Here is a 26,213-nt window from a genome sequence, read left to right on the forward strand (position 1 = left end):
TTTGTAAATCCAATCTAAATCTTTTTTAATCTTTTTTAATGTTATGTAACAATTTAAAAGATATTTCCTTTACCTTATTATTAAGGAAAAACTTTTGCTGTCTACTTAGCTAGTATATTAATAAGTGTTTTAATCGGCTGACGGCATTACATTTCGCCAGACTCTCCATCTCTCAAACGAGTGTTTAAGATATGACAAAGAATTCGGTTATTCTTGAGCTAATCTTATTGACTCCGCAAAGCCATTACATTATTATGTTATTTTAGCTTCATTAATAATAGGAATTTCTCAAAACATTGCTGTTTTTTTCTTATTCGGCTTTTAAAGGATTCCCAGCATTCCAGGTCATCGCGGATCGTAAAATGTCGCGTAGCAGAACTTAATCAGACGCACTAGAGACGTTTTGCCACTCGTCAATGCCACTTAATAAAATTATCCTTAGACATATTTTGTTTCTCTCTCTTCAATAACTACAACACTCTTTGTGGGGACCACAATCTATTTTGCACCACTGCATTTAGCAGAAACCATCAGGATATCTAATTACCCTTTCTGAGAAATAATAATGACAAAATGGTCAAAATAATACCGTGGTTCGTGCCATTCATCCAAAGACTACATTACCCAGAATGCACTGGATGCATCCCGGAAGTTCAACCTGTACTCATATCGTCCACGTTTCGCTTCAAGATTTTGAAGGTAAATCTAAACAAAGATGAACTGTTAAGTCAAACAACACATTAATTATATGATTCCTTTTTGCGAATTTAGACTCGACAAAACTGAATGATTGGAATTATGTTTGTTTTATCGTGATCTTTGTTGTGAACTGTCGTTGTTTATTTAAATTAATTAAATTAATAATTCAAGCTCAAACAGCCTAAGTTATGTGATTGATTTCTGATGTATAATATGTGTTTTTATTTGGTTAAATGTTAATTTCTCTGCACTACTACTAGTACTCATTATCATAAACTGTTAAAAATACAGTCCAGTTGTTATTCTGTGTCTCTAGAATGAAGAAGGAACACCAGGATCTTGTTTTGAAGGAATGTGGAGCAAAGTCTCTGCAGATTGGTGCAAAGATTCAGACTCTGTGGAGCGGTTATGGTGAAATAATAAGAGTCCATCTGGAGGGATGTGACCGTCCCTCTGTGGTTGTCAAACATGTGATGTTTCCTCAAAACCAGAAGCATCCAGGAGGCTGGAACACAGACATTTCTCACCAGCGCAAAGTGCGATCTTATCAGGTAGAAACCTATTGGTACCAAAACTACACTACCAATGAAAACTGCCGAGTTCCTCTTTGTCTCGCTGCCAAGTCATTTGGTGAAGAGCAGTTGATTGTTTTGGAGGATCTCGATGTTGCAGGATTCCCAGTGAGAAAAACCTATGTTAATGATGCCGAAATCAAAGCCTGCCTGAGTTGGATTGCCAACTTTCATGCCCTTTTTCTTGATGTCACCCCGGAAGGACTTTGGCCTATAGGCACATACTGGCATTTAGAAACAAGGCCTGAAGAACTAGAAGCCATGTCAGACCAAAAACTCAAAGCAGCCGCTGGAGAGATCGACAGCATCCTCAACAACTGCCGCTTTAAGACAATTGTGCATGGTGATGCAAAGCTAGCTAATTTCTGCTTCTCCAAGGACGGTTTACAGGTTGCATCTGTTGATTTTCAGTATGTAGGTGGAGGGTGTGGGATGAAGGATGTGATTTACTTTTTGGGCAGCTGTATGGATGAACGAGAGTGTGAAAAGAAAGCGCCTGGCCTTTTGGATTACTATTTTTCAGAGTTGCGGAAATCTCTGGAGAAGAAGGTTGATTTTGCAGAGCTGGAGAAAGAATGGCGAAACATGTTCGCTTTCGCTTGGACTGACTTTCACCGCTTTCTTCTTGGGTGGATGCCAGGACATCACAAGATTAATAAGTATAGCAAAAGACTTACACAAGAAGTTTTAAAGAAATTAAAGCAATCTCTTTGAATGTGTGGGGAAAATATGGTGTGGGATTTACAATAAAATTTAAACTTGTAAGTGAAAGTGTAATTGAACATTGAGACTGTACCAAATAAGATGGTGTTTATTTTATTTCAGAATTGATGTATTTGTGGATGTGAACAACTTTTCGTGAGATTAAAATTGTAATCTTATTTATTCATTTTGTAGTCTGTGTTGGTTTTTTATATCAAACCAAACCCAACACAAACACACATATTTCTTGTATAGAAACATTTTATTATTAGATTCAAATTGTAAAGGCATAATTAGCTATGTTCTTCATTAGAAATGCACTATAATTGAGTAAAGTGGTCATTTTTATAACCAAACTCATAGCTAAGGGGGGTTTGGGTGGTTCGAAAGACCCATCCCTCAACTGACAAAGGTCCAGAATTTGTCCTATTCATAAGCTCATTTGTGATATTTTGACTGCTATGCCATCATAAATAGTAAAAAATAATCCATCGATAAAGGCTTTAAGAACAAGCGGAATTCAGTCCAACATCCAGCTGTGCAGGACAGCATACAATCTGATGTAAGTGAAGACATCTTTCGCTACTGTATTGTTTTTAAACAGAGAAAACTTTTACAAGTAACTAAATATTGGACCTTGTTCTTGATAAAAAGACTAATAAAATATGTGAAGCACCAAAAGCAGACCATATTAAAATTAATTTGAATACTAATTTGGCTATTGTTTTACATAAATTTTTTAATTATTTTTTTTACAAGAGAGGCTAGAAAAATCGTGAAGCTCTACATTATTTTTATTGTTATTATTATTATTATTATTATTATTATTATTATTATGTTGTTGTTGTTGTTTGAATTTTCATTTAAATTAAAAAATTCTGACAGAAGAGTTGAATGTGTTTGCCAGTTTGTTATTTGCCCAATAAATGACAATAGGTTTAAATTTTTTTAATAGGCCACAGTTTTTAATTTAAAACTTTAACAGATTTTATTTTAGAATGATATATGATGTAATAAATTTGTATTTTAAAATAAGTATTTTTTCATATTTCTCTATTTTAAATCTTTAGGAAATATTTCGGTATATTAAAACGTGTGGTTATGATGACCATCCCATAAGCTAATCCAGTTAAAAATAGTACTTAAAATGTTACTAAAATGCAGCATATATAATTGAATAGAAAACGAGACGTATAACTGCAAAAAGATCCACCCTTTCACCAGGCTGGATACGGGCCTGATAACTCATGTAGATTGACAGAAACTCCTATCATTGTGCTTATAAAGTTATTAGGAATTCTAAAATGTGTGCAATTAATATCTAGTCACAAGATCCTGATCATTTCATAACTGGTTTTATTCTGTATATAGGAGAACACTGCTTTTGAGCTAAAAATATGGTTGTTTTGTTTTTTTGTATTTTGCATATTGTATTCAAATAAATTGAACTTAAATGCTATAGTGTATTAATTTAACATATTTTACGATTGCTTAGTTAATTAAAGATATATTAATGCAGACTTTACAGAATCCAGGTCCATAGCCAGGGGGGGGAGGGGGGGGGGGGGGGGGTTCAGGTGGTTCAAAAGACCCACTCCCCTTCTGACAAAGTCCAGAATTTTGTCTCCTATATGAGCTCATTTGTCCCATTTTTGACAGTATGCCATCATAAGTTGTGAAATAACCAATAGAAGAAGGCTTTATGAAGGAGAATCAATAAAATAACCAATAAAAGAAAGCTTTTATTATTTAAATGGACAAATTCTGACTGAGGAAATGAGCTGGCCAGTTTGTTATTTGCCTGTACAGTTTTTAATTTAAAACAAGTTTTAACAGATACCAATTTTTTTGTTGTTGTTTGTTTTTTATGATGGATGATAATAAATTAGGCTTCTGGTGGCGCAGTGTGTAACACAATCACCTCAAAGCAAGAAGGTCGCTGGTTTGAGCCCCAGCTGACTAAGTCAGTTGGCATTTCTGTGTGGAGTTTGCATGCTCTCCCCATGTTCGCATGGCTTTCCTCCGGGTGCTCCGGTTTTCCCCACAGTCCAAAGACATGCTCTTTAGCTGAATTGAATAAAGTAAATTGGCCATAGTGTATGTGCGTGAATGCAAGAGTGTATGGGTTGCCAGTTACCAGTGTTGGGTTGCATCCGCTGTGTAAAACATATGTTGTATAAGTTGGCGGTTCATTCTGTTGTGAAATGGAATTGATCATAATAAGTGAAAATAAGACTGAGGGTAATTCTCAATAGTTTTAGCCAATGCAAACAGTTATTTTTCATGAGTCCATATCCAGCTGCTAGAAAACATACAGTCTTACATAAGAGAAGTCATCTTTCGCTATATTGTTAAAAAGAGAAAACAGTTTACAGGTTTTATTCTAAATCTTGGGTCTTACTTTTGAAACAAAAAATGACCAATAAAAAAGTGTGAAGCACCAAAAGTGGCCCATATTAAAATGAATTTAAATACTAATTTAACGATTGTTGTTATTCATGAATTTTCAAATGCACTTTTTTTTTTTTTTTTACAAGAGAGACTAGATAACTTGTAAAGCTCTACATTATTATTGTTATTTTTATTCAAATGATCAAATTCTGACTGAGGAAAGTTGAATGTGCAGGCCAGTTTATTTATAATTTGCCTGTATGACAATAGGCTGGTTTTTAGTTTGAAACTGATTCATATATATGTTTTCTAATGATAAATGATGTAATTTATGTCTGATTGTGTTTTTTCATATTTATTCATTGTAAATCTTTAGTAAATATTTTTGGTTCATCAAAAGGTGTTGTTGTGATGACCATCCGACCTGCTAATTCAGCTAAAAATAGTGCTTAAAATGTATTGAAATCTCATAATTAAATAGAAAATGTATAACTGTAGTATAACTAATAGTTTTATAAATAAAGGTATGAGATTAGCATTTATTGTTTATAGAAAAATATGAACATTTATTATTATCAGTTTATCATCAATCAATCAATCAATCAAAAAAAAAAACAAAAACAAAAAAAACAATTGGGAATCGGTTTAAATTAAAGGCTGTAGCCTGTAGACAAATAACAAACTGGCCAGCTCATTCAGTTTTCCTCAGTCAGTATTTGGCCATTTGAATAATTAAAAATTAAATGTCTTAAAGCCTTTTTTGTGGTTATGTCCAAAATTTATGAGGGCTTAGTAGTCAAAAATGGGACAAATCAGCTCATGTAGGGACCAAATTCTGGACTGTCAGTGGAGGGTCTTTCGAACCACCTGAACCCCCCCTGGCTAAGGGCCTGCTTTTTAATGTAAACTTGACATTTGTCATTCCAATAAAGCAATTATTGGATTGAATTGAATATAAAAACACGGTCAGAAATTAAAAAAATCCACTTTATATTTTCAAACAGAACTATATACTTATGGAGCACGAACCTGCAAAAACTATTTAAAAATATACAAATATATAAATAAATAAGTAAATTAATTCATATATAACTACATAAACAAAATAATAAATAAATATGCAAATAAACAAATAAAAATTCACAAATTCATAATGCATAAATAAATATATAAATAATTAATAGTGCAAGCAGGTAAATAATTACATAAGTGTACACCACCTATCTCTACCAGCATTTTATGGATTTATTTAGTCATTTATTTCTCTATAGTTGCGTATTTATTATTTATGTTTTTATAGGTTTAGTCCTCATATACTCGGAGGGAGCTGAACAACTGATATTTATTCAATATTGGCCTAATATAAGATTTTCGCCTCTAGAGGGAGCCACACTTTCACTTATGCGGGAAACCTGCTATATTAAAATCTGCCCCAAATCGGATTGCGTTAAACCCGCCGTTTAGAATATACGCTGAGAGGAAATTGAGAACCGATTTGATGAATTTATAAATAAAATAAACAAATGTATTATGTAAATAAAAGGCCTGTATACGTGAATATGGGCTATTCCACTGATTTAAATAATGCCTGATAGAACGTCACAGGTTTGAAGGCACGCGGACGTTCTAAAGAATGTTGACATCATAGCGGCCATTCCACGGTGAACATTTACATTTGACAGTCACCATTATCGCTTGGTGAATCCAGTTTGTCGTTGTTGTTGTGATATAATCTAACTTCACTTTTTCAACATGTGGTCTAACAGTCAGTCCGTGCCACGATCTCCAGAACACCGAGACGTGAGCTCTCCTAAGCGTCAGATGAAAGTTTCAGTGAAAAGTGTCAGTTACTTTTTACCTGTGTCTGATCTGAACGCCAATGCTGACCGTCCCTCGTCTGATCTGCCCCATTCCTGGAGCAGTTTAGTGAGGATGGACACAAGTACGCCTCTCCATCAGCATCCTGAGGTTGTATGCTCAAACCTGACTGTTCTGAAGCTGCGCCATGTTCCTGTGAAACCTGCTGAGAAGCAGAAGTTCACTGATGGTCATGGACTGCCAAAACGTTGCGGAGTGAGGTCTCTTAAGCATATGATGGAGGTTTCACTGGAAGACATCAGCTATCTTTCATGTGAGCCTGACCTGAGTGCCAGCGTTGACCATTCCCCATCTTTTCTGCCCCATTATGAGAGTCCAGAAGTGAGAATGGATAAACGTAGGCCTCTCCGTCATCATCCTGCTCCACGCTCAAAACTGCCAGTTCTGAAATCAAAGCATGTTCCTGTGAAGCCTGTCAACCAGCAGAGTTTCACAGATGAACCTTCAGAATGGCTGGGTGTGGACTCAAATCATATGATTGAAGGTACAGTGGAAAACATCAACCCTTCATGTGAGTCTGACCTCAGTGTTGCCCCTTGCTCATTTTTTGTGCCTCTTTCAGGGACCCAATCAGTGAGAAGGGACAAGCGTAGGTTTCTCCGTCATCATCCTGCTCCACGCTCAAAACTGCCAGTTCTGAAGTCAAAGCATGTTCCTGTGAAGCCTGTCAACCAGCAGAGTTTCACAGATGAACCCGCAGAATGGCTGGACGTGGGGTCGAATCATATGATGAAAGGTACAGTGGAAAACATCAACCCTTTATGTGAGTCTGACCTCAGTGTTGCCCCTTGCTCATTTTTTGTTGCCCTTTCAGGGTGCCAACCTGTGAGGATGGACAAGCGTAGGCCTCTCCCCAAACATCCTGTTGCTGGACGCTCAAAACTGCCTGTTCTGGAGTCAAAGTGTGTTCCTGTGAAGCCTGTCAGTGGACAGAAATTCACTGATGGACCTCCAGAGCATCAGATGAAAGTTTCACTGAAAGACTTCAGCTATCCTCCATGTGAGTCTGATCTGAATGCCAGCGTTGACTTTTCCTCATCTCCCCTGCCTCATTCTGGGAGCAGACCAGTGAGGATGGATAAACGTAGGCTTTTCCACCAGCATGCTAATGCTCCACACTCAGAACCGCCCATTCTTGAGCCCAACCATGTTCCTGTGAAGCCTGTCAACCAGCAGTGCTTCACAGATGAACCCTCAGAATGGCTGGGTGTGGGGTCTTGTGAGCATCAGGTGAAAGTTTCACTGAAAGATCCTCCATGTGAGTCTGAGCTGAATGTCAGTGTTGAGTGTTCCTTATCTCTTCTGGCAGTGAGAGTAGGCAAATCCCAGCATCCTGCTGCTGTTTCAACACAAATGCCTATTTTGAGGCGACGCTGTGCTCCTGTGAAGCTTTTGGCTGGACAAGAGTTCATTGACGAAGCTCCAGAACGTCAAGCGTCCAGGTTTCCTCCACTAGTGAATAAGGCAAAGAGGAACAGCACTGACCTGTCATGTGGGTCTGATTGTAAAGTTAAGTCTCACCTTTCCTTACCCAGCCTGCCACGTCTTACAAGTGGAGTGAAGATGGACGAACATGTGCCTCTGCCGGTTCCTGTGTTTACAAATTTGCCTGTTCTGAAACCAGCTCATGTTGCTCTGCGACCTGCTCTTCCTTCAAACTTCATGTTTTTCCCACTTGATAATGATGTCAAGATGAAGAGGACTCGCTCAATAACAAGAAGCCCTTCTCTGCTTTCAAGATTCCACTCTGCAACCTATTTTTAGGACTATTCTTGTTTTTTGTGTGCCAATAAATGTTGTCAAACTTTGTGTGTTGTTCTTTTTTTATGCTTATTCGTGTATTAATCAGTTATTTGAGCATTAAGGAAAGTCAGATTTTTGTGGGTCCATCACCTTGCATGGATTAATAAATTAATAACATTTTATCTATGATGCTTGATTATGAATTTAGCTTCAAATTTTCTTTTTTCACTATTTAAAAGCCAATGATTTGAAAATTAGTGTATTCACATGTATTATACATAAATATAAAGTTCTAACCACTTGCAAAATGTCAGCCTGTTAAACAGACAGTCGATCAAAATAAATCCAAATCAAATAAATTGAACTACCTTTATTTGTCCAAAGGTAGCAAAATACATCTATTTATGTGTAAGTTTAGGATAGTGAGCAGTTAATGTAGTCTCTTTTGTCTTCTCTGGGTTTCTAAAACAGCTTGGGATCCGAAGTGACTCACAACAGACATAAAGAGATGCCATTTTTCAATAAAACCTTTGCAATAAATAAATCATGTTTGTTCAAATGTTGAATATATAAAACAGGCCAGTAGCCAGGAGGGTTTGGGTGGTTCGAATGACCCACCCCTCACTGACAAAGGTCCAAAATTTGTCCCAAACATGAGTCCATTTGTCCTATTTTGACTTATGCCATCATAAGTGAAAATAGGACCGAGCGTAATTCTCAATAGTTTTGTCCAATGCAATCAATTATTTTTCATGAGTAACATCCAGCTGCTCGAAAATGCACAATTTGACAAAAGAGAAGTCATCTTTTGCTGCTGTATTGTTTTTAAATAGAGAAAACAGTTTACAGGTTTATTCTAAATCTTGGGTCTTACTCTTGAAACAAACGAATGAGCAATAAAAGGATGTAAAGCACCAAAAGTGGCCCATATTAAAATAACTTTAAATACTAATTTAGCGATTGTTGTAATTCATAAGTTTTCAAATGCACTTTTTTTTTCAAGAGAGGCTAAATAAATTGTAAAGCTCTTCATTATTAGTATAATTTTTTATTTAAATGGTCAAATTCTTAAGGAAGGAAAGTTGAATGTGCTAGCCAGATTGTAATTTATAATTTGCCTAAATGACTATTGTAACGAAGGGTCTGACACAGAGGGATCCATTTGCAGTATATTTATTAAAAAAGTTTAATAAAGAGCACACAGTATGCACTGGTGTGCAAACTCACATCAAACACAGTTGTATAAGGTCGATAGGCAGGTGGCTGGCATACAAGGGTCGTTATAGCAGGTATGGGTCAGAGCCAGGCAGCGTGGATCAAGGTCGATATACAATGCAGGGTTCACGGCAGACGGCAGGCAGCAGGCAGCAGGCAAGGCAAGGCAAGGCAAGGCAAGGCAAGGCAAGGCAAGGCCCAGGTTTGCAACGAGTTCTGGTGGCAAGGATAAGGTACACTCAGAAATGTCATCAGGGCATAACAAGATTTCGCACTGGAATGTGTGTGAGCTGCTTATATGTGTGTGTGGGTGATCAGTGTGATGTGAAGCAGGTGTGTGGCAATCAGTGTATGAGTGGATGACATAATGTCAGTAGTCCGATGATGATGACCTCTGCTGGCCAGCGAGGAGAATGACTGGGACTGAGTCGGTGACAACAACAGGCTGTTTTTTTTTGTTTGAAACTGATTCATATATATGTTTTCTAAAAATGTAATTTATGTCTGATTGTGTTTTTTTCATATTTATTTATTGTAAATCTTTAGTAAATATTTTTGGTACATCAAAAGGTGTGGTTATGATGACCATCCGACCAGCTAATTCAGCTAAAAATAGTGCTTAAAATGTATTGAAATCTCATAAGTAAATAGAAAATGAGGCGTAGAATTGCAAAAAGTGCCACTTTTTGAGAAATAAAGAACCACCCTTTCACTGGGCTGGCTACAGGCCTGCATTCTATGCTTTTTGCATAAAACTAATAACTTACAGTTTAAATGCACATTTGTAAATAAACATACTTTTTGTAAACAAAACAAAAGAAATAGTATGATAATCTAGTATGATAATCACTTTGACAAAAATGTAAGAAGGATTTTTGTTGCATCAAAAAGTGTGGTAATGATAACCATCCGACAAGCTAAGCCAGCACAAATTACTGCTTAAATGTACTAAAATGCAATATTTGAACCTCAAAAAAAAAAAAAAAAAAAAAAAAAGGTTGGCTAGGGGCCTGGAAACATTTTAAAATTCTACTATTTTGTCTTCATAAAGGAACACGAGTATGACTTTATAAAGAGTATAAAGATTTAAAATGACAATAAATTGTGTTTATTTAGCTATTTGTTATGTCATAAAATCATTCTTAAATACGTCTTAATTTATTTGTTATGTAAATAATTGTTGCACTGAATGAGATTTTAATGTGTCTTCTGTTTCCCTTACTTTAAAAAGTTGTATTGTCCATAAATATTGTTTCCATGGAGCGGCATCTGTCTTTTGAGAAGAAGGCTGAACCAGGAACAGCGTACAATAACAATAAAACTTCAAGCAACACAAAAATATCATTAGATAGCTGATCTCAGGTCAGCACATACGTGCTTCATGCTTGTATGTGGAAACATCTCCAAATGTACGGAACTGTTCGCTCTGTTCTGGTGTGCTGACGACACTTCCGGAGTTACGCCCGACTCCATTTTACACGAAAACAATCTTTGGAGGAAATATTTTCACTCGGGTGCGTATAATTTCAATGTTCTCTTCAAATGCTTTCAAAATACTTTTGTATTCTTAGTATTAAAACATTTGTGTCTTTTATTTACTGTATGAGAGATTCATTTCGAGTCAGTAGCTCACTAGCTAGCTAGCTTGTCACAGTCGTCTGATGTTTGTTTTCTGTGTATTTACAGTTCGTTGTCCCATAAGCAATCAACGTTATGAGAAAACCTAAGCAGTTCGTGTAGATTTCCTGCTCAAGAAGGCTAACAGTTAATCGGAAGTAATTATATGTGATGTAATGTTTTGTTTAGATACTAGTCTCGAATCTGTAGCTGCTTGGTAGCTGTCACGAATATTTCCTTATATGTTTTTCAATGTAATATGTTGTGTCATTCGATAATTTTACTTCTGTTGAAAAGCTGCCAACATTATGTCTAAAACATTTAATCAGAAGTTACATGTATCAATTACACTTCTTATTTATTTAGGCAGATTATTATTATTTATTTATTTACTTTAAAACCCAACTTACACACAAATTGAACATTTTAGGTGCCAAGTAGCTGCCATGCTTTGTGTCAGCTGTTAAGAGGTGTAATAAGCTTATGTCTTCATTCATCTACCCAAGTGCCTTCATTCCGGTGTGCGGTGTATGGTTTTACTGGCCTGTCTACATGTAAACTGGTATTTTATAAGGTGTCACATTTCATTTACTCGTATCTAACTTCAGTCTTTTTCTTCCTAGGCTGGTAGAGTGCATCCACACCACATTCCTCTCACTGATAGACATGCTGTTGTACATCAAGTGTTGATTGATGAGACTGTCTGGAGTGCAACATGAAGGATACTTTTATTATTTATCAGCCATGAATCAAGACTGAGGAAGAAAAATAACCCTTCCCTTGAACTGCGATCTCCTCCGTTTCAAAGCTCAAGAGCTGCTTTATTATGAAACATGGACCAGGGTACAGTTGACAGCCCCGTTACTCTTGTCATCAAGGCACCCAACCAGAAATATGACGACCAGACCATCAATTGTTTTTTGAACTGGACAGTAGAGAAATTGAAAAAACACATCTCCAATGTGTATCCTAGCAAACCGGTGAGTTTATATGATTACATAAATTATTATTCTTCAATAAAATAAGTCTGCTAGTTGCCAGTTGTCCTACAAGATGTGTACAGTATCAGCTGGCAGCTAGCCCTGCAACTCTCACATGGTCGCCCACTGAAGCTAAGCAGGGCTGCGCTTTCTTGGTACCTGCATAGGAGACCACATAGGAAAGCTAGGTTGCTGCCAGAAGTGGTGTTAATGAGACCAGCAGAGGGCACTCAACCTGTGGTCTGTCTAGGTCCTAACGCCCTAGTATAATGAAGGGGACTCCATACTGCTCAGTCAGCTCCGTCTTTTGGATAAGATGTTAAACCCAGGTCCCGACTATATGTGGTCGTGAAAAATCCCAGGATGTGCTTCGAAATTTGTTTTTGGTATGGTGATTTATGAAATCATGAATATATCAATATAATAACCTTTCATTTTTTAAATTATTGCTTTTTTTTTGCTTTGAGTAGGCTATTCTAAGATCAGTTCAAATTTTTATGAAGTTTTAAAATAATGTAAAATCTGTTTTTTACTTTATAAAAATAGAACATTTTTAAAATATTTATATTTATCGGCTTATCGGTTATCGGCCATCAATCAGTTCTCGATATCGGCCAAAAAACCCATATCTGTGAATGCCTAATATGAGTATCAAAAGGACAAAACAATCAAGCATACCTGTTGTTTTTATCATCCTAGTCAACATTGCAACTAGGCACGGGCTGGTAAAAGATTCTGACGGTATGATAGTCTAGTCTCGGATAAAAAATATCCTGATTTCACTGTATCACGGTATTGTGATTACTGCTCCAAAATAAGTTCTTTTTAAATGTCTGGGTAAAAAACATTATCTTTTCCCCCCTGTTAAACAAAATATATTTTATATTATTCACATTAAACTATTTATATTAAACACAATATATTTTATGTTTCATATTATTCACATTTATAATATTTTTGACAAGTTGCTTTTGATGTGGAGGTTTCTTTTCTGCTAGAGGTACTATGGCCCTAAAAAAAAAAAAATTGTTGTGTAAAACATGTAAAAAAATAAAAACATAAAATAAAAACCTTACATATACTTAGGGAATAACAGAAAACTTTGGCAGTTTTAAAACCTTGACTTTTTAAAACCGTGGTAAACCTTGAAACTGGTTATCGTCGCATGCCTAATTCTATATCGATACTGGCCTCAAAATCATATATTGTTAAAACAAATCTTTGTTTTTGTGCGACTTATAATATTCCGGTGCTATTTTGGCTCGTTTTCACATTTTATAAGCTATTCACCAGTTTTCAGCTTATACGAATTCCATTATGTGCACACATTAAGCCATTGTTTTTCTGTTGCAAAATATCTTCCATTAAACCATTTTTTATTTTGTAGCTTAAAGTTCGGTTTTAAAAAATGAGTCTGAACCAACTCTAAATGAACATGTACTAAATATATATGTATTTTTTTTTACTAATCATTACGGCAGTATTTTAGGAATTTTTATAGATATGTGTAGGATTAATGCTTATTTTCATACTCAAAAAAGTTAATCATGGCTGTTAAATAATTTCTTATTTTAAATTCCTAAATAAACATTTTAGGTTTGGTGTTATTCTAAAAGTGTTTTCAAGAGACGGCTATGAAATTGTTTGACTACAGGAGATGGCATCCAGATGCCACCTGCTCAACAGGAATGTTTGGCATCACTGGTATTTAGCCTGAAAGCTCTATCTGAAAGCAGACCTGTGTGGTTCACATTCAACTTCATTATACATACTGTGAATAGTGTAAATGGCTTACTTTTTTTGCACATGATTATTTACGTTTTCAATAACTGTCTTTATAATGAAACATACTATTCAGCAACATACTTGTCTAATTATAATGTTTATGTTCCACTTTTTAGTTATCCAAGGACCAGAGACTTGTCTATTCTGGACGACTTCTGCAGGATCACTTGCAGTTGAGGGATGTGCTAAGAAAGGTACACTTTGTATATCTGACCTAACATACAAAACCGGACAAGTTTCTTGAGAAAAAGAAAGTGTGATGTTGCTTCAGACAGTTAATGATTATGAACATGCTGAAATTGTTTTGTTGAAACATTTTGTTCAATATATTCTAAATCCTTTGAATCACACTGTCATGATTTTTCTATCACTATTGATGGGACAGTAACTTGGCCATCTCTCACCCACGCAAGCAATCATTGGGTTGATTTTAAATTCATCTTTAAAATTGATAGACTTTCCTGAAAATAAATAAGCATGCTTGACTAGTCTATCTATTGGGAAGTTTTGAAGTGCTCCAGACGAGGCTTCAGTTGTTGTCCATGATGAAGATAAAGTGATTGATTTTAGCAGTTCAATGACAACTGTCATTTATGAAGCACCACAACTAGGGCTGGGTGATTTGGCATTAAAATTAAAATCTAATATTTGAACATTTTAACTCTTATGATTAATCAACGATTATTTATTTTATTTTATTGCCCTCATAGTTCACTGAATGTTACAAGCGAGAGATTTCTGAATGAATAGTGCATTACTTGCTTTTAAAATAAATCTACTGTCTATAATTATTCATTGAACATCAATGTTGAACATCTGAAATTAAAACACAAATTGCCTAAAAAAGTGAAAATAAATAACTTGCACTTTTGAAAAAAATATATATTTTCAATGTTTTTCATATTAAAAGTAGAAAATAAGCAGTATCTCTTCTAAATAAAATAACTCGTCACTTAAAAACACTCACACCAACGGGCTTGCTGCTCTCCTATGCCTCTTGGCCCCACCCACACTTGTCAATGCTAACAAACCGGCCAATCACAGAGCTTGTGCTACTTGTCATTGCACAGTATTATTATATTTTTTGAGAGGTGCGTGTCGGAGTGAGCCACGGTGAGGGGTATGCAAACGCGCAAAGGCTGTACCGGACCATACGCTTGCGCATGTGCTTGACACAGAAGTATAAATCAACCTTAACAGAGCATTGTCACGTGACTCTACAGACGGTAGGGAAAGTAATTAAAAAAAATTTACCTGGAAAAATTTGATCGATTAAAGGTTCTAAATGCCGATTTGGATTAATCGCCCAGCCCTAACCACAACACTCTACACCAAATCTATTGTGCCAAAATTTAACAGATTTTGTCTAGACTGAACACAGAATTACAGTCACCGGCAAACTGTCTGAAGATTGTGCCTGTCTTTCTTTTTTAATTATCCATCCCTCAAAAAGTGTGTCTCAATATGGAATGATTATCTATCGATACTTTGGTTACATACTGATTTTAAAACTTAACCTAGTGTAGTGTCCGAAGGCATTCATTTGATGCGTTTCTACCATGACAAACAGGTAAAAACAGATGCCTGAATAGTTTATTTTATTTTATTTTAGTTTATTTACACTGACCAAAGCGCTGTACCTAAAATGCAAATAACAACAAAAGGTGAAGAAAGTACAAATAGCAATAATTGCTTAATGAAGCAAATGTGGACAAGTTAAGTAACATTAACAGCAGATAAATACTTGTTAAAAGCTAAAAAGAACAAATGAGTTTTAAGATGAGATGGACATACTGAGTTGTATAGGCAATTCTATTCCATAAACAAAAAACCACCACCCCTGTGTTCCAGCATTTAAGTAGGGATTTTCAAGAATTTAAAAGATTCTTGGAGGGTTATATGTATGCAGGGGATCTGATAGATATTTCGGCACCAGATTGTATAGACACTTAAACACAAACCAGGGTTCATACGGTCATGAAAAACCTGGAAAAGTCATTGAGTTTTGACATGGCATTTTCCAGGACTGAAAAGTTTTGGAAAAACAGAAAAACCCACAAAGTTTTGGAAAAGTCATGGAAAACAAATATCTGTATTCTTGTTTATAGGTTACAGTGTTTCCTCTAGGATTTTTTTCCAGCTGTGATGGCAGGCCTTTTATGCAGATCTACCAACTACCTATGGCGTTATTTTAGTGACAAATGTCGTGAGCGCAGTATTACAAGTCAAGATAGCATTTATGTAATATGAACATGTGAATCTCTTTGCTTGCATGCTAATTTGCTCTGTTCGTGCACAAAACTTCTTGCACAGCCTGAAATATATGCTGCTCAAGTGCAGATTTTCTTGTGCACTCTCCAATAAACGCTGCTGAAGTGCAATTTAGTGCATTTATGTAGTGAGTTTGTCTCCAACATTTATTAGAATAACTAGGAATATTTATGAATGGGTCAAGTAGACCTACAGAGCGGCATTAATACGTCCTGAAGTAAACAGCTTTAACCCCAGCAAGATAAAATCATTGTATGCAGAATATATTCGTGAGGCCAGTCAGTCAATCAGCGTGTCACCTTAAAGGGTTAAACAAATAACGTGAAGCTCTACTACGGTTGCAGAAAAGTTTGCTCTTTTATATGTATCCTTTAATACGTTTTGGTGCGAATATAACACGTTATTAAAAAAAAAAAGCTACTGAAAGTTTTGAATGAGAAGCTGTAATGTAGCAGTGGTGGAATGAATTCGTTGTGGTGCTCCGCCATGGAAGAATGAATGTAGCGGAAACCTTGGGTTAGTTGTCTTAACTTCTGTTCTGTCCTTGGCCAATCACTTACTCTCACATTATTAGTGCGGTGTAAGCATTATCTCGAAAAATTTGGAAAAATCATGGAAAAGTCATGGAATTTTAGTAGTAAAATGTTTATGAACCCTGACAAACAGAAGAATTGAATAACAGACTATATTCTGCAATTGTGTGAATCTGGTCTATTTGACCAGAATTCAGGTTGTTGTAGTGTTTCTGGCCACTTCTAATGACTGGATTTCTTCAAATCCAACAGCAGGATGAATACCACATGGTCCACCTGGTGTGTGCTTCACGAAGCCCTCCATCATCCCCAACTACAGACAGCCACTTTAGCACCACTGATTCCAGTTCTTCAGTGAGTACTTTAAATAAAAGCCCAGGCATTGATTAATAAAAGAGTAGTGTCATTCCATTAGCAGGTTTTTTTTTCATGCTGTTTTCTTCTTTTTAAGACGTCAGACAGTGCTGGTCCATCCTTGTCATCTACCCCCAGTCAGGAAGCCCAGGCCAATTCTGATGGTCTACGGCACAGAGGGAATCCAGCAGCAACTCACGGCCTCAATCCTGCCCCTACTGGTGTGATGCAGAGGTAAAAAGACTAATTCCACTCACCCCTTCAAAGAAAACAATGTTGAGCCATCTTTGTCATCAAGAGTTATTTTTTGCTTTGATTTACTCAGACCTGAAGGAATGCCTCTTCCCATGCAAGGTGGTCCTGCTGCTGGCTTCCCTACCCACCCTATGTACATGCCGATGCAAATGTTTTGGTGGCAGCAGATGTATGCTCGCCATTATTATGTCCAATAGTAAGTAACTTCTGCAAAGCTGTGTTAAGCTGTTTCAAGGTGAAACTTTAGAAACATATACTACACTACCTGACAAAAGTCTTGTCGCCTTTTCAAGTTTTAGGAACAACAAATATTAACTTGACTTCTAGTTGATCATTTGGTATCAGAAGTGGCTTACATGAAAGGCAAAGGCGTCTAGATTACGCTTATTTTACCATAATAAAATATGATCATGTCTTGACTTTTAATGATATAATTAGGACAGTAAGGTCTGACTTTGCTTAGACAAAAGTCTTATCACTTAACAGAAATAATGTACAGTAAAAATATAAATTCATGCTGCAGTGGAAAAAGAATTAATATTGTGTAAGACTCCCATGAGTTTGGAGGACTGCATTCATACATCTCTGCAATGACTCAAATAACTTATTAAAGTCTTCTGGAGGCAAAGAAAGCGTTCTTAAAGGACTCCTAGAGTTCATCAAGATTCTTTGGATTCATCTTCAATGCCTCCTTCTTCATCTTACCCCAGACATTCTCAATAATCATCAATAAGTTCATGTTTGGTGACTGGGCTGGCCAATCCTGGAGCACCTTGACCCTTTTTGCTTTCAAGAACTTTGATGTGGAGGCTGAAGTATGAGAAGGAGCGCTATCCTGCTGGAGAATTTGCCCTCTCCTGTGCTTTGTAATGTAATGAGCAGCACACATGTCTTGATGTCTCAGGCTGTTGATGTTGCCATCCACTCTGCAGATCTCTTGCACGCCCCCATACTGAACGTAACTCCAAACTAGGATTTTTCCTTCGCCAAACTTGACTGATTTCTGTTATAATCTTGGGTCCATGTGGGTTCCAATAGGTCTTCTGCTGTATTTGTGATAAATGGGATGCAGTTCAACAGATGATTCATTTGAAAAATTTTCATTCTGACACTTTTCCAAATGATCAACTACAAGTCAAGTTATTTGTTGCTTTTTCAACTAGGATCATAGACAAGACTTTTGTCAGGTAGTGTATAGTTTGTGGTAATTAGTTTTTAAAAAAGTTTCAAATTTTTGTTTCTGAAGGTTATTACCACTTCTTTGTGCCAAAAAAGGTCCAGTATTAATGAAAAGCAATACATTTGCTTGTTCAGTTTTACTCTCCCTGAAAAACATATTTGAATGCCCATTACCTCTGACTGAAACAGATGAAAATGCTCACTGCTATCATTAGCAGGTTTTATCACACACTGAACAACATGATATACTCGGAAAAAAAAGGTATAGTTTGCTCTAACTAAAAACAAAACATACAGAAAACAGCACATTCTCCTAAACCTAGTGAACTAATACAAAATATCAATCTGAGTGTTGTATATGTATATCGCGCGACTTACTCACTCCTACACCTCTCCGAGGCATCACTCAAACATGTCAGTTAACTGGACAATTTCACAAGCATTATTAAATCGCAAACTTTAGACAAGAGCATTAAACAAGCAAAACACATTCTCTCAGACTAGCCCTCGCAAGAGAGACTGTCCTCACAGAGACCCACAGAAAGAATAAGAGCGAGAAGTGGCGAGAAGGAAAGAGAGAGAGAGAGAGAGATCGCCATTGCAGTTTGGGCTCGGCTTTTAAACGCTACGCCAACCAGCGATTGGTGGCGCAAACCCAGCGTCAGCGGCCAACGTCATCAGCACAAAATGCGGATCCTCCAATGCCGTTCGTACCTGTAACACATGCATGAAACGACACACCCACATACAAACGAACGCACACACTTATCCAAAATACGTTCTGCAAGCGAACGTTACAATGGTAGCAGTGAGAAGAATTTCCCCTAGAAACACATTGGGCAAAATTGATCAAATGTAATCAATTGGAAAACCAATTTAAACATGTCTAAATGTCAGTATACCATAGACAGAGTTTAAGAGACTGAACATTTTTATTGCAGAGTAAAGTCTTATGTGTAAATATCAAGAGTTGAGTAAATTAACATAGTCAAAGTTTTTTTCTATAGAGAACAAAAAGACCCTTTTTACATTCTTAATATATTTTATTGTTCATGATTTAATTTTCATTTTCAATCTTCTGTCATTTAGTCAAGCTGCAATTGCAGCGTCCCGGGCCTCCAGCGTGGCCCCGTCTCCCTCACTTAGTGCTGGCCCTGCCACACAGCCAGTTCAACCCAATGAACCTGCAGCCCCTATGGGGCCCAATCCCGCCCCTGAGGACCGACCTGCCAACCCCAACATCCAGATGAACGCTCAGGGTGGAGCCATGCTAAATGACGATGAGCTCAACCGAGACTGGCTGGACTGGATGTACACCGTGTCACGTGCCGCCATCTTGCTCAGCATTGTCTATTTCTATTCCTCCTTTGGCCGCTTCGTCATGGTCATCGGTGCCATGCTGCTAGTTTATCTGTAGGTCACACACACACATGAGCAGAAGCTGACATTTAGGAATATTAAACATGTTATTTTCACTGAGTTTTCTTAAAGTTTGTCTATGTTTATGTACTCCAGGCATCAGGCTGGCTGGTTTCCCTTTAGAGCCGAATTGCAAAATCCAAGGGCTGAAGAAGGTGCACAAGACGAGGCTGATCAGAATCAGGATATGCAAGAGATGGTTTGTTCTAGAGATCCACCTTATCCGCATATTTCAATTGCAATTAGAGCAAATTGCTAAAACAAGCTACTGTTTGGACTAGGGATGTAACGGTATCAGAATTTCACGGTACGGTAATACCTCGGTATGAATGTCACGGTACGGTATTTATTAAATCATTTACAGGAAAAAACAAAACTTATGAAAATACTCCAAAAAAGTGCCAAAAGTGTCAATGACATACAAATTAGCCATCTATCTGTAAGCTTTGAAACAGGAACTTCAATTTTAATAACAAAAAATTATTAAACCATGTAAAAAAAATAAAGTTTCAATTTAGTATTGTTGAAAACTCATCACATTCAACATTTAATCACTCACTCACTTAGATAGAGATGGGTTTAAAGGAAAATTATCATATAAATATAATCTGGTAAAAGCTGGTATCTCTGGGCATTTACAATGTCCCCTGCAACAGAAAAAAAACCCTCTCATTTGGGACTGAGGTTTCTGGGACAAGAGAGATATGACTTGGCCCAGGTTGACAGCAGTGGATAACGTTGTGCATTGTCTTTCCCCCACTTGAGAGGACAAACCATGAGTAAGATAGAGGTCTCATGTCTGCATCAATCTGAACAGTGTGCTGACAACACCGCTATTCAGTACGCGCGCGACAACACAGCTGATAAGAACTCGCGCGACAACACAGCTGATAAGAACTCACGCGACAACACCGCTATTCAGTACGCGCGCGACAACACAGCTGATAAGAACTCGCGCGACAACACCACTATTCAGTACGCGCGCGGCGACAACACCCGCTTTAGAGTTTTCCAGCTCTTTTTCATCCCCGCTTCTAGCAGCACACTCCATTTCCGCATTACTGGATCTGTAGCGACAACAGACCGCAAGGGATGATGGTCAAGCATGGGCTGATGGGAATTGTAGTTTTCGCTACCTCCCATTCGCTTCATTCGCCTGAGCAAATTTTCTCAGAAGACCTATAGTTTTACCGAGTCATACGACTTCGGTAATATCGAAAAAAATTAATATTGCGGTATGACGGTATTTACAATACCGTTACATCCCTAGTTTGGACACATCTGTCCTAATTTGATTTAATATTCCTCCCCTTGCAGTTATCATTCTTTTGAAACAATTTTATATATATGTATGTGTATAAATATATATTTTTTCCCAGTTTTTGTTTAATGGGGAGAAGATTTTTTTCAACACATTTCTAAACATAAGTTTTAATCACTCATTTCTAATAGCTGATTTATTTTATCTTTGATATGATGACAGCACATAATATTTGACTAGATATTTTTTAAGACACTTCTATACAGCTTAAAGTGACATTTAAAAGCTTAACTAGGTTAATTAGGTTAACTAGGCAAGTTAGGGTAATTAGGCAAGTTATTGTACAACGATGGTTTGTTCTTTAGACTATCGGAAAAAAGTAGTCTAATAATGTTGACCTTAAAATGGTGTTTTTTAAAAATGTTAAAACTGCTTTCATTCTAGCCAAAATAAAACTAATCAGACTTTCTCCAGAAGAAAAAAATATTATTAGACATACTGTGAAAATTTCCTTGCTCTGTAAAACATAATTTAGGAAATATTAAAAAAATAAAAGAGCATTCAAAGGGGGCTAATTATTCTGACTTCAACTGTATATATAAATACATGCTTTTCACTATTTAATTCCAAGATTTCTAAGAGTTTATTCTGAAATGTGGAAAATAGTGCAGATAATGGATTTTATGTCGATACGTTTTGGACTATATATCACAATTTGAGCATTTAATTGAGTAGAATAATTGAGTGAGAATAATTTTACGGAGCGACACACATCATGTCTGTGCTTGATGCATCACTAAGACACAGCGGACATCCCTCAGCTGTCTGTGGACATTTCCAAAACTTAGCAGCACAAAGGGAAGAAATCAGTGTGTTTAGGTTCTGTCCAATGTAATATTGAGCCTTTTCTAATTTAAAAATTCAGGTAGGAGTACTTTGTGTGTAAAGAGCAGGTAATAACCTGCTCTTCACACAATAATAAAAATAATGGAGGATAAAAATAATAAAATAATGGAGCGCTACTCCAGTGTTGCGAATGCAATCTGCTGATCTAACAGACACAGCGCAACATGATTTAGAAACAGCAATGAACTCCTTGTTGCAGGTCAAAGTGAACTTATTTAATGCAAAACTAAACGCATTTCTCCACTGATTATTTATTATTACACCCCAAGTCTAGGGGAAAGCAACATGGGCATAATAAACGAAGAAAACAAATGTGGTGGGGTTGTAGATTTCCCAAACAAAACAAAAACTTAATGCAAAAGATCCCCTTCGGTCGACAACCAAACTCAGACACTCAGTTGAGAGTAATTGAATAAATTTATTATAGAAAAAAGTAGTAAATATAAATGAGCATCACTTCAGGGTGGCCACAGGCCAAAATAACAAACAGAAGAATCTATAAAGTAAAGACACTAAACTACCTATAAATATTTAAACAAAAATACAGGAAACAAACATTCTCCCTAAACATAAACATAGTCAAAAGTAATCAAATAAATAGGCAGGCCACCACTACAAGCTCAGACTCTCAAAATAGGTTAACATATGAACAATGGTACAAAATTGATTGTATAATATAATATAATATAATATAATATAATATAATATAATATAATATAATATAATATAATATAATATAATATAATATAGCACATGCGCAAGTTTAGATTTGGATTGGTACCAGCTGGCCGATACCTGTGTGGTATCAAACCGATATGCGATCCAAGTATTGGGATTGGTGCATCCCTTATTAAAATATTAAATAACATGTAGAATTTTAAATGCCATGTAATTATACTATTTTATGACAGAGCTACATTTTCAGAATTATTATCGCTTTCATTGTCACCTGATCCTGCAGAAATCTTTCTTTTATGCTAATCTGTTGCTTAAAAATTATTTCTGATGTTAAAAACTGTTTTTTTAGGGATTGTGCACAATGTGCGAGACATTCCTTCAACAGAATAGTATATATTTGGCTTATTCATTATGAAAGTGAACTTAGCCATGCCTTTATTTGTTCTCCTGTAGGAGCGTATGATGGATGAGGGGATTGAGGATGATGAGGGCGATAGCGGAGAGGAAGGTCCCGATGATCCCATGAACGCAGGCCCGCACCAGCCAGGCTTCCTATCGGCCACCTGGTCCTTCATCAGCACTTTCTTCACCTCCCTCATTCCAGAGGGACCTCCACAGGCTGCCAACTGAACACTACCATGTCTGTGCACAGTGGAGAGGAAAAAATTGACGATAGACTGAATAATCATAATAATAATAATAATAATAAAAACACAAACAAATACAACATGGATCTGCCATGTTCTGGCAAGTCTGTAATGCTGCTTCAGTGGTGTTCAATTTTTCCTCATGCCATTGCCTAATGCATTTTTTCCCGCCTTTGTCAACAAGACGGGTGAGGTTTCATGGATGTCCTGTCCATGTTGTTACGAAAGACCTTTTTTTTCTTCTCAAGACTGGTTGATAAACATAAGACCATAAGACTCATAAGTGCATCATGCAGTTACTTTAGTGCATAACTATTTTTCTCTTTCTTTGTGTGTAAATAAATAGTAAATATTTACAGATATGAATATATGCATCTCATTGAAATAAGGTGTGTTTTTGAATAAAATCAGGTTTTGGTTTCTTGTCGTAATGACGTGGTTTTAATTGAACTGATACACCACTAGTGGGCGCCACTTAAATACAAACCAGCACATTTACAATCATGATCAATGCATTTTGTAATAAGAAATGTTCAGTCTAACAGTGGTTTATATGGTAACATCTTTGTCAAGCGTTTTTGGAACAGCAATCGTTTAATGATGCAAATGTAAGGTTAACAGTGTAGATCTAAAATAAACCTACAGCCTATTTTTCCTGAGAGCAATACGTTTTATTAACATAATAAAAACACCCTTTATATCTATCTTATTAAATACAGGTCAGAAAAAGTAGACACTTTAAACGTTCATCCATATAATCTCTTTTGTAATTTATTTTAATGCACAGGTGTTAAGGTCACATCCTGGAGGGCTGCAGCTCTGCACAGTTCAGTTCCAACCTTATTTAAACATATCTGATCCAACTAATTGAGTACTTTAGGCTTTTGGTTTTTAAACCATTTATACATCCAAACCTTGCATAATTCTGTTATTAACACCTTTCAACGTTTTTTATTGTTTTTACATTTTACATTTACATTGAGCATTCAAAAGTGGTGAAAAAAGCTCTAAAATATTTTTTGCTAATATCTTCAGTAAACTATGCATTTAAAAAAAATGACAATAATTGAACAGAAATAAAAAAAATTGGCTATAGTTTAGCCACTAGTAAACGAAATTAAGCCATTTGTTTTACAGACGAAATATTTGAAACTATTTTATAATCGAAGCTGCAGCATGTTTGTGCTCTATATCAATTAATTGCTGTAAAAACAAACAAATATTGTTGCTATTTTTCTTTATTGATATGACGAATCACACATGGTGAGCTTTACTGCAGAATGTTTTTAAAGATATTTTAAAAACATTCTTGTCAATGCCAGAGTGCAACATTTATAAAAATTATCTTTCTTCATGTTCATCATGGAAAAAGAAACGCATTAAAGATGAAGAGTTGGTAAACAGTGAGTAAATGTAAAAGAAATTGGAGGTGAATGTCTATTTAATTTAGATGTACTGCATGATTGAGATTATTCAGAATGAAAAAAAAAAACGCATGCCTGCTCGCTCTTTAATTATTTTTTTTTTTCAATATTAATGCATGAACGATATATACAAAATAATGCCAGAGCTACATAAAAAAACAAAAACAGCCTTTATAAAACTTAAAAAACTCAATTTGTAAAATTAAACCAAATAACAAATAAAAATGCTAGGTCTTGCTAACTAACTTAAACGTGTAAAACAAATACAGTTTTAACAGATTTTTTTTGCCAGCTTTTTTGTTTGTACTCCCCTTCATGGTATTTATAAACATCTCTTTAAGTACCACTGAGAATAGAGGTTTATGACTGCTAAATTTACAAAGAGTGATATGAAACTTGGTAGTATAATCAAAAGATTTCCAACCTTTTTATCACATTTAAAAAAAATGACATATTCATACAGTAAAACTTTAAATATCTATATTTTGATTTTGAATAAATATACAGTTGAAGTCAGAATTATTAGCCCATAGCCCCCCTGAATTATTAGCCCCCTTCCCCCCCTTCCCCCACCCCCCAATTTCTGTTAAATGGAGAGAAGATTTTTTTTTTTACATTTCTGAACATAATAGTTTTAATAACTCATTTCTAATAAATTATTTTACATTAAGTTGCTTTGATGACAGTAAATTACATTTTACTAGGTATTTTTCAAGACACTTCTATACAGCTTAAAGTGACATTTAAAGGCAGGGTTAATTAGGCAAGTTACTGTATAATGATGGTTTGTTCTGTAGATCGAAGGGGCTAATAATATTGACCTTAAAATGGGTTTAAAAAATAAAAAAACAGCTTTTATTCTAGCAGAAATAAAACAAATAAGACTTTCTCCAGAAGAAAAAAATATTATCAAACATACTGTGAAAATTTCCTTGCTCTGTTAAACATCATTTGGGAAATATTTAAAAAAGAGGGGGAAAATTAAAAGGGGGGCTAACACCTCTTTTAACTATTTAGTACATGTTCATTTAGAGTCGGTTCAGACTGTCATTTTTTAAGACCGAACTTTAAGCTAAAAAATGGTTTAATAGAAGATATTTTAGGAAATATTTAAAAAAGAAAAAAATGTCCGACTTGAAATGTCTCAACTGTACGTCCGCGACTAAATTGTTTTGTTATCCTCCTCAGATAAAGTGTTCTGATGTTATTTATTTCAGGCTTAATGCGACGACCTGGTGCACATATCTATATCCTAGTATCTAAATTCTAAATTTGTTCGTTTTTTTCTCTCCACAATTTGAAATAAAAGCATTTCTCCGTCCAGTCAATATAGACACTGAGGTGAGGGTGAGATGGAGACAAAGTAGACCGTCATGCACTTCGGTGGCATCAGAAAACCTCTAATCAAATGAAGATGGATTTTGTGCGGTTCATCGTAACAACACAATTAATTATGCATGACAGAGACATTTATTGGGCTCATTTCACCCGGACTCCACTAAGTAACTGGGCAAATCGGGTTAAGGTCGCTGTTGTGCTGGTCGGACGGCTGTTATCGGGACGGCAGATCACCGGGCGGCCTCAGTCTGTCTGTCATTCACGACTCCCGCCTTTTCTCTCTGACAGACCAAACAAATGCATCTGCTGAAAAAATTATTTGGCTTCAATTAAGTGGATTTTTCCCGGAATACAAGTAAGGAATTA

At 36.1% G+C, this 26,213-nt stretch overlaps 3 protein-coding genes across 7 annotated transcripts; all 3 read left to right on the forward strand.

The window, feature by feature from the left end:
* The first annotated feature begins 647 nt into the window (after positions 1-647).
* pkdc (protein kinase-like domain containing) lies at positions 648-2,160 on the forward strand. The gene is made up of 2 exons (XM_001335250.8): positions 648-699; positions 1,016-2,160. The coding sequence occupies exon 2, from the start codon at positions 1,017-1,019 to the stop codon at positions 1,983-1,985; it is 969 nt and encodes a 322-aa protein (XP_001335286.1). The 5' UTR covers positions 648-699; position 1,016; the 3' UTR covers positions 1,986-2,160.
* A 3,527-nt stretch (positions 2,161-5,687) lies between these two features.
* LOC137487963 (uncharacterized) lies at positions 5,688-10,165 on the forward strand. Of its 2 annotated transcripts, XM_073926582.1 has the most exons (4): positions 5,974-6,726; positions 6,805-6,978; positions 7,057-7,684; positions 7,778-10,165. In XM_073926582.1, the coding sequence occupies exons 1-4, from the start codon at positions 6,117-6,119 to the stop codon at positions 8,004-8,006; spliced, it is 1,641 nt and encodes a 546-aa protein (XP_073782683.1). In that variant the 5' UTR covers positions 5,974-6,116; the 3' UTR covers positions 8,007-10,165. The 2 variants fall into 2 exon arrangements, with proteins under 2 accessions (XP_068070323.1, XP_073782683.1); XM_068214222.2 differs by having other exon boundaries at positions 5,688-6,726; positions 7,057-10,165.
* Positions 10,166-10,645: 480 nt separating this feature from the next.
* herpud2 (HERPUD family member 2) lies at positions 10,646-23,516 on the forward strand. Of its 4 annotated transcripts, none has more exon segments than NM_200188.1 (9): positions 10,646-10,714; positions 11,441-11,797; positions 13,699-13,776; positions 16,639-16,740; positions 16,838-16,974; positions 17,066-17,191; positions 19,264-19,587; positions 19,690-19,792; positions 22,892-23,516. In NM_200188.1, coding segments are annotated over 8 exon segments (1,194 nt in total). In that variant the 5' UTR covers positions 10,646-10,714; positions 11,441-11,650; the 3' UTR covers positions 23,069-23,516.
* Positions 23,517-26,213: the final 2,697 nt, after the last annotated feature.

Source organism: Danio rerio, chromosome 16, assembly GCF_049306965.1.
Source record: "Danio rerio strain Tuebingen ecotype United States chromosome 16, GRCz12tu, whole genome shotgun sequence".
In the NCBI taxonomy this organism is placed as follows: Eukaryota; Metazoa; Chordata; class Actinopteri; order Cypriniformes; family Danionidae; genus Danio; species Danio rerio.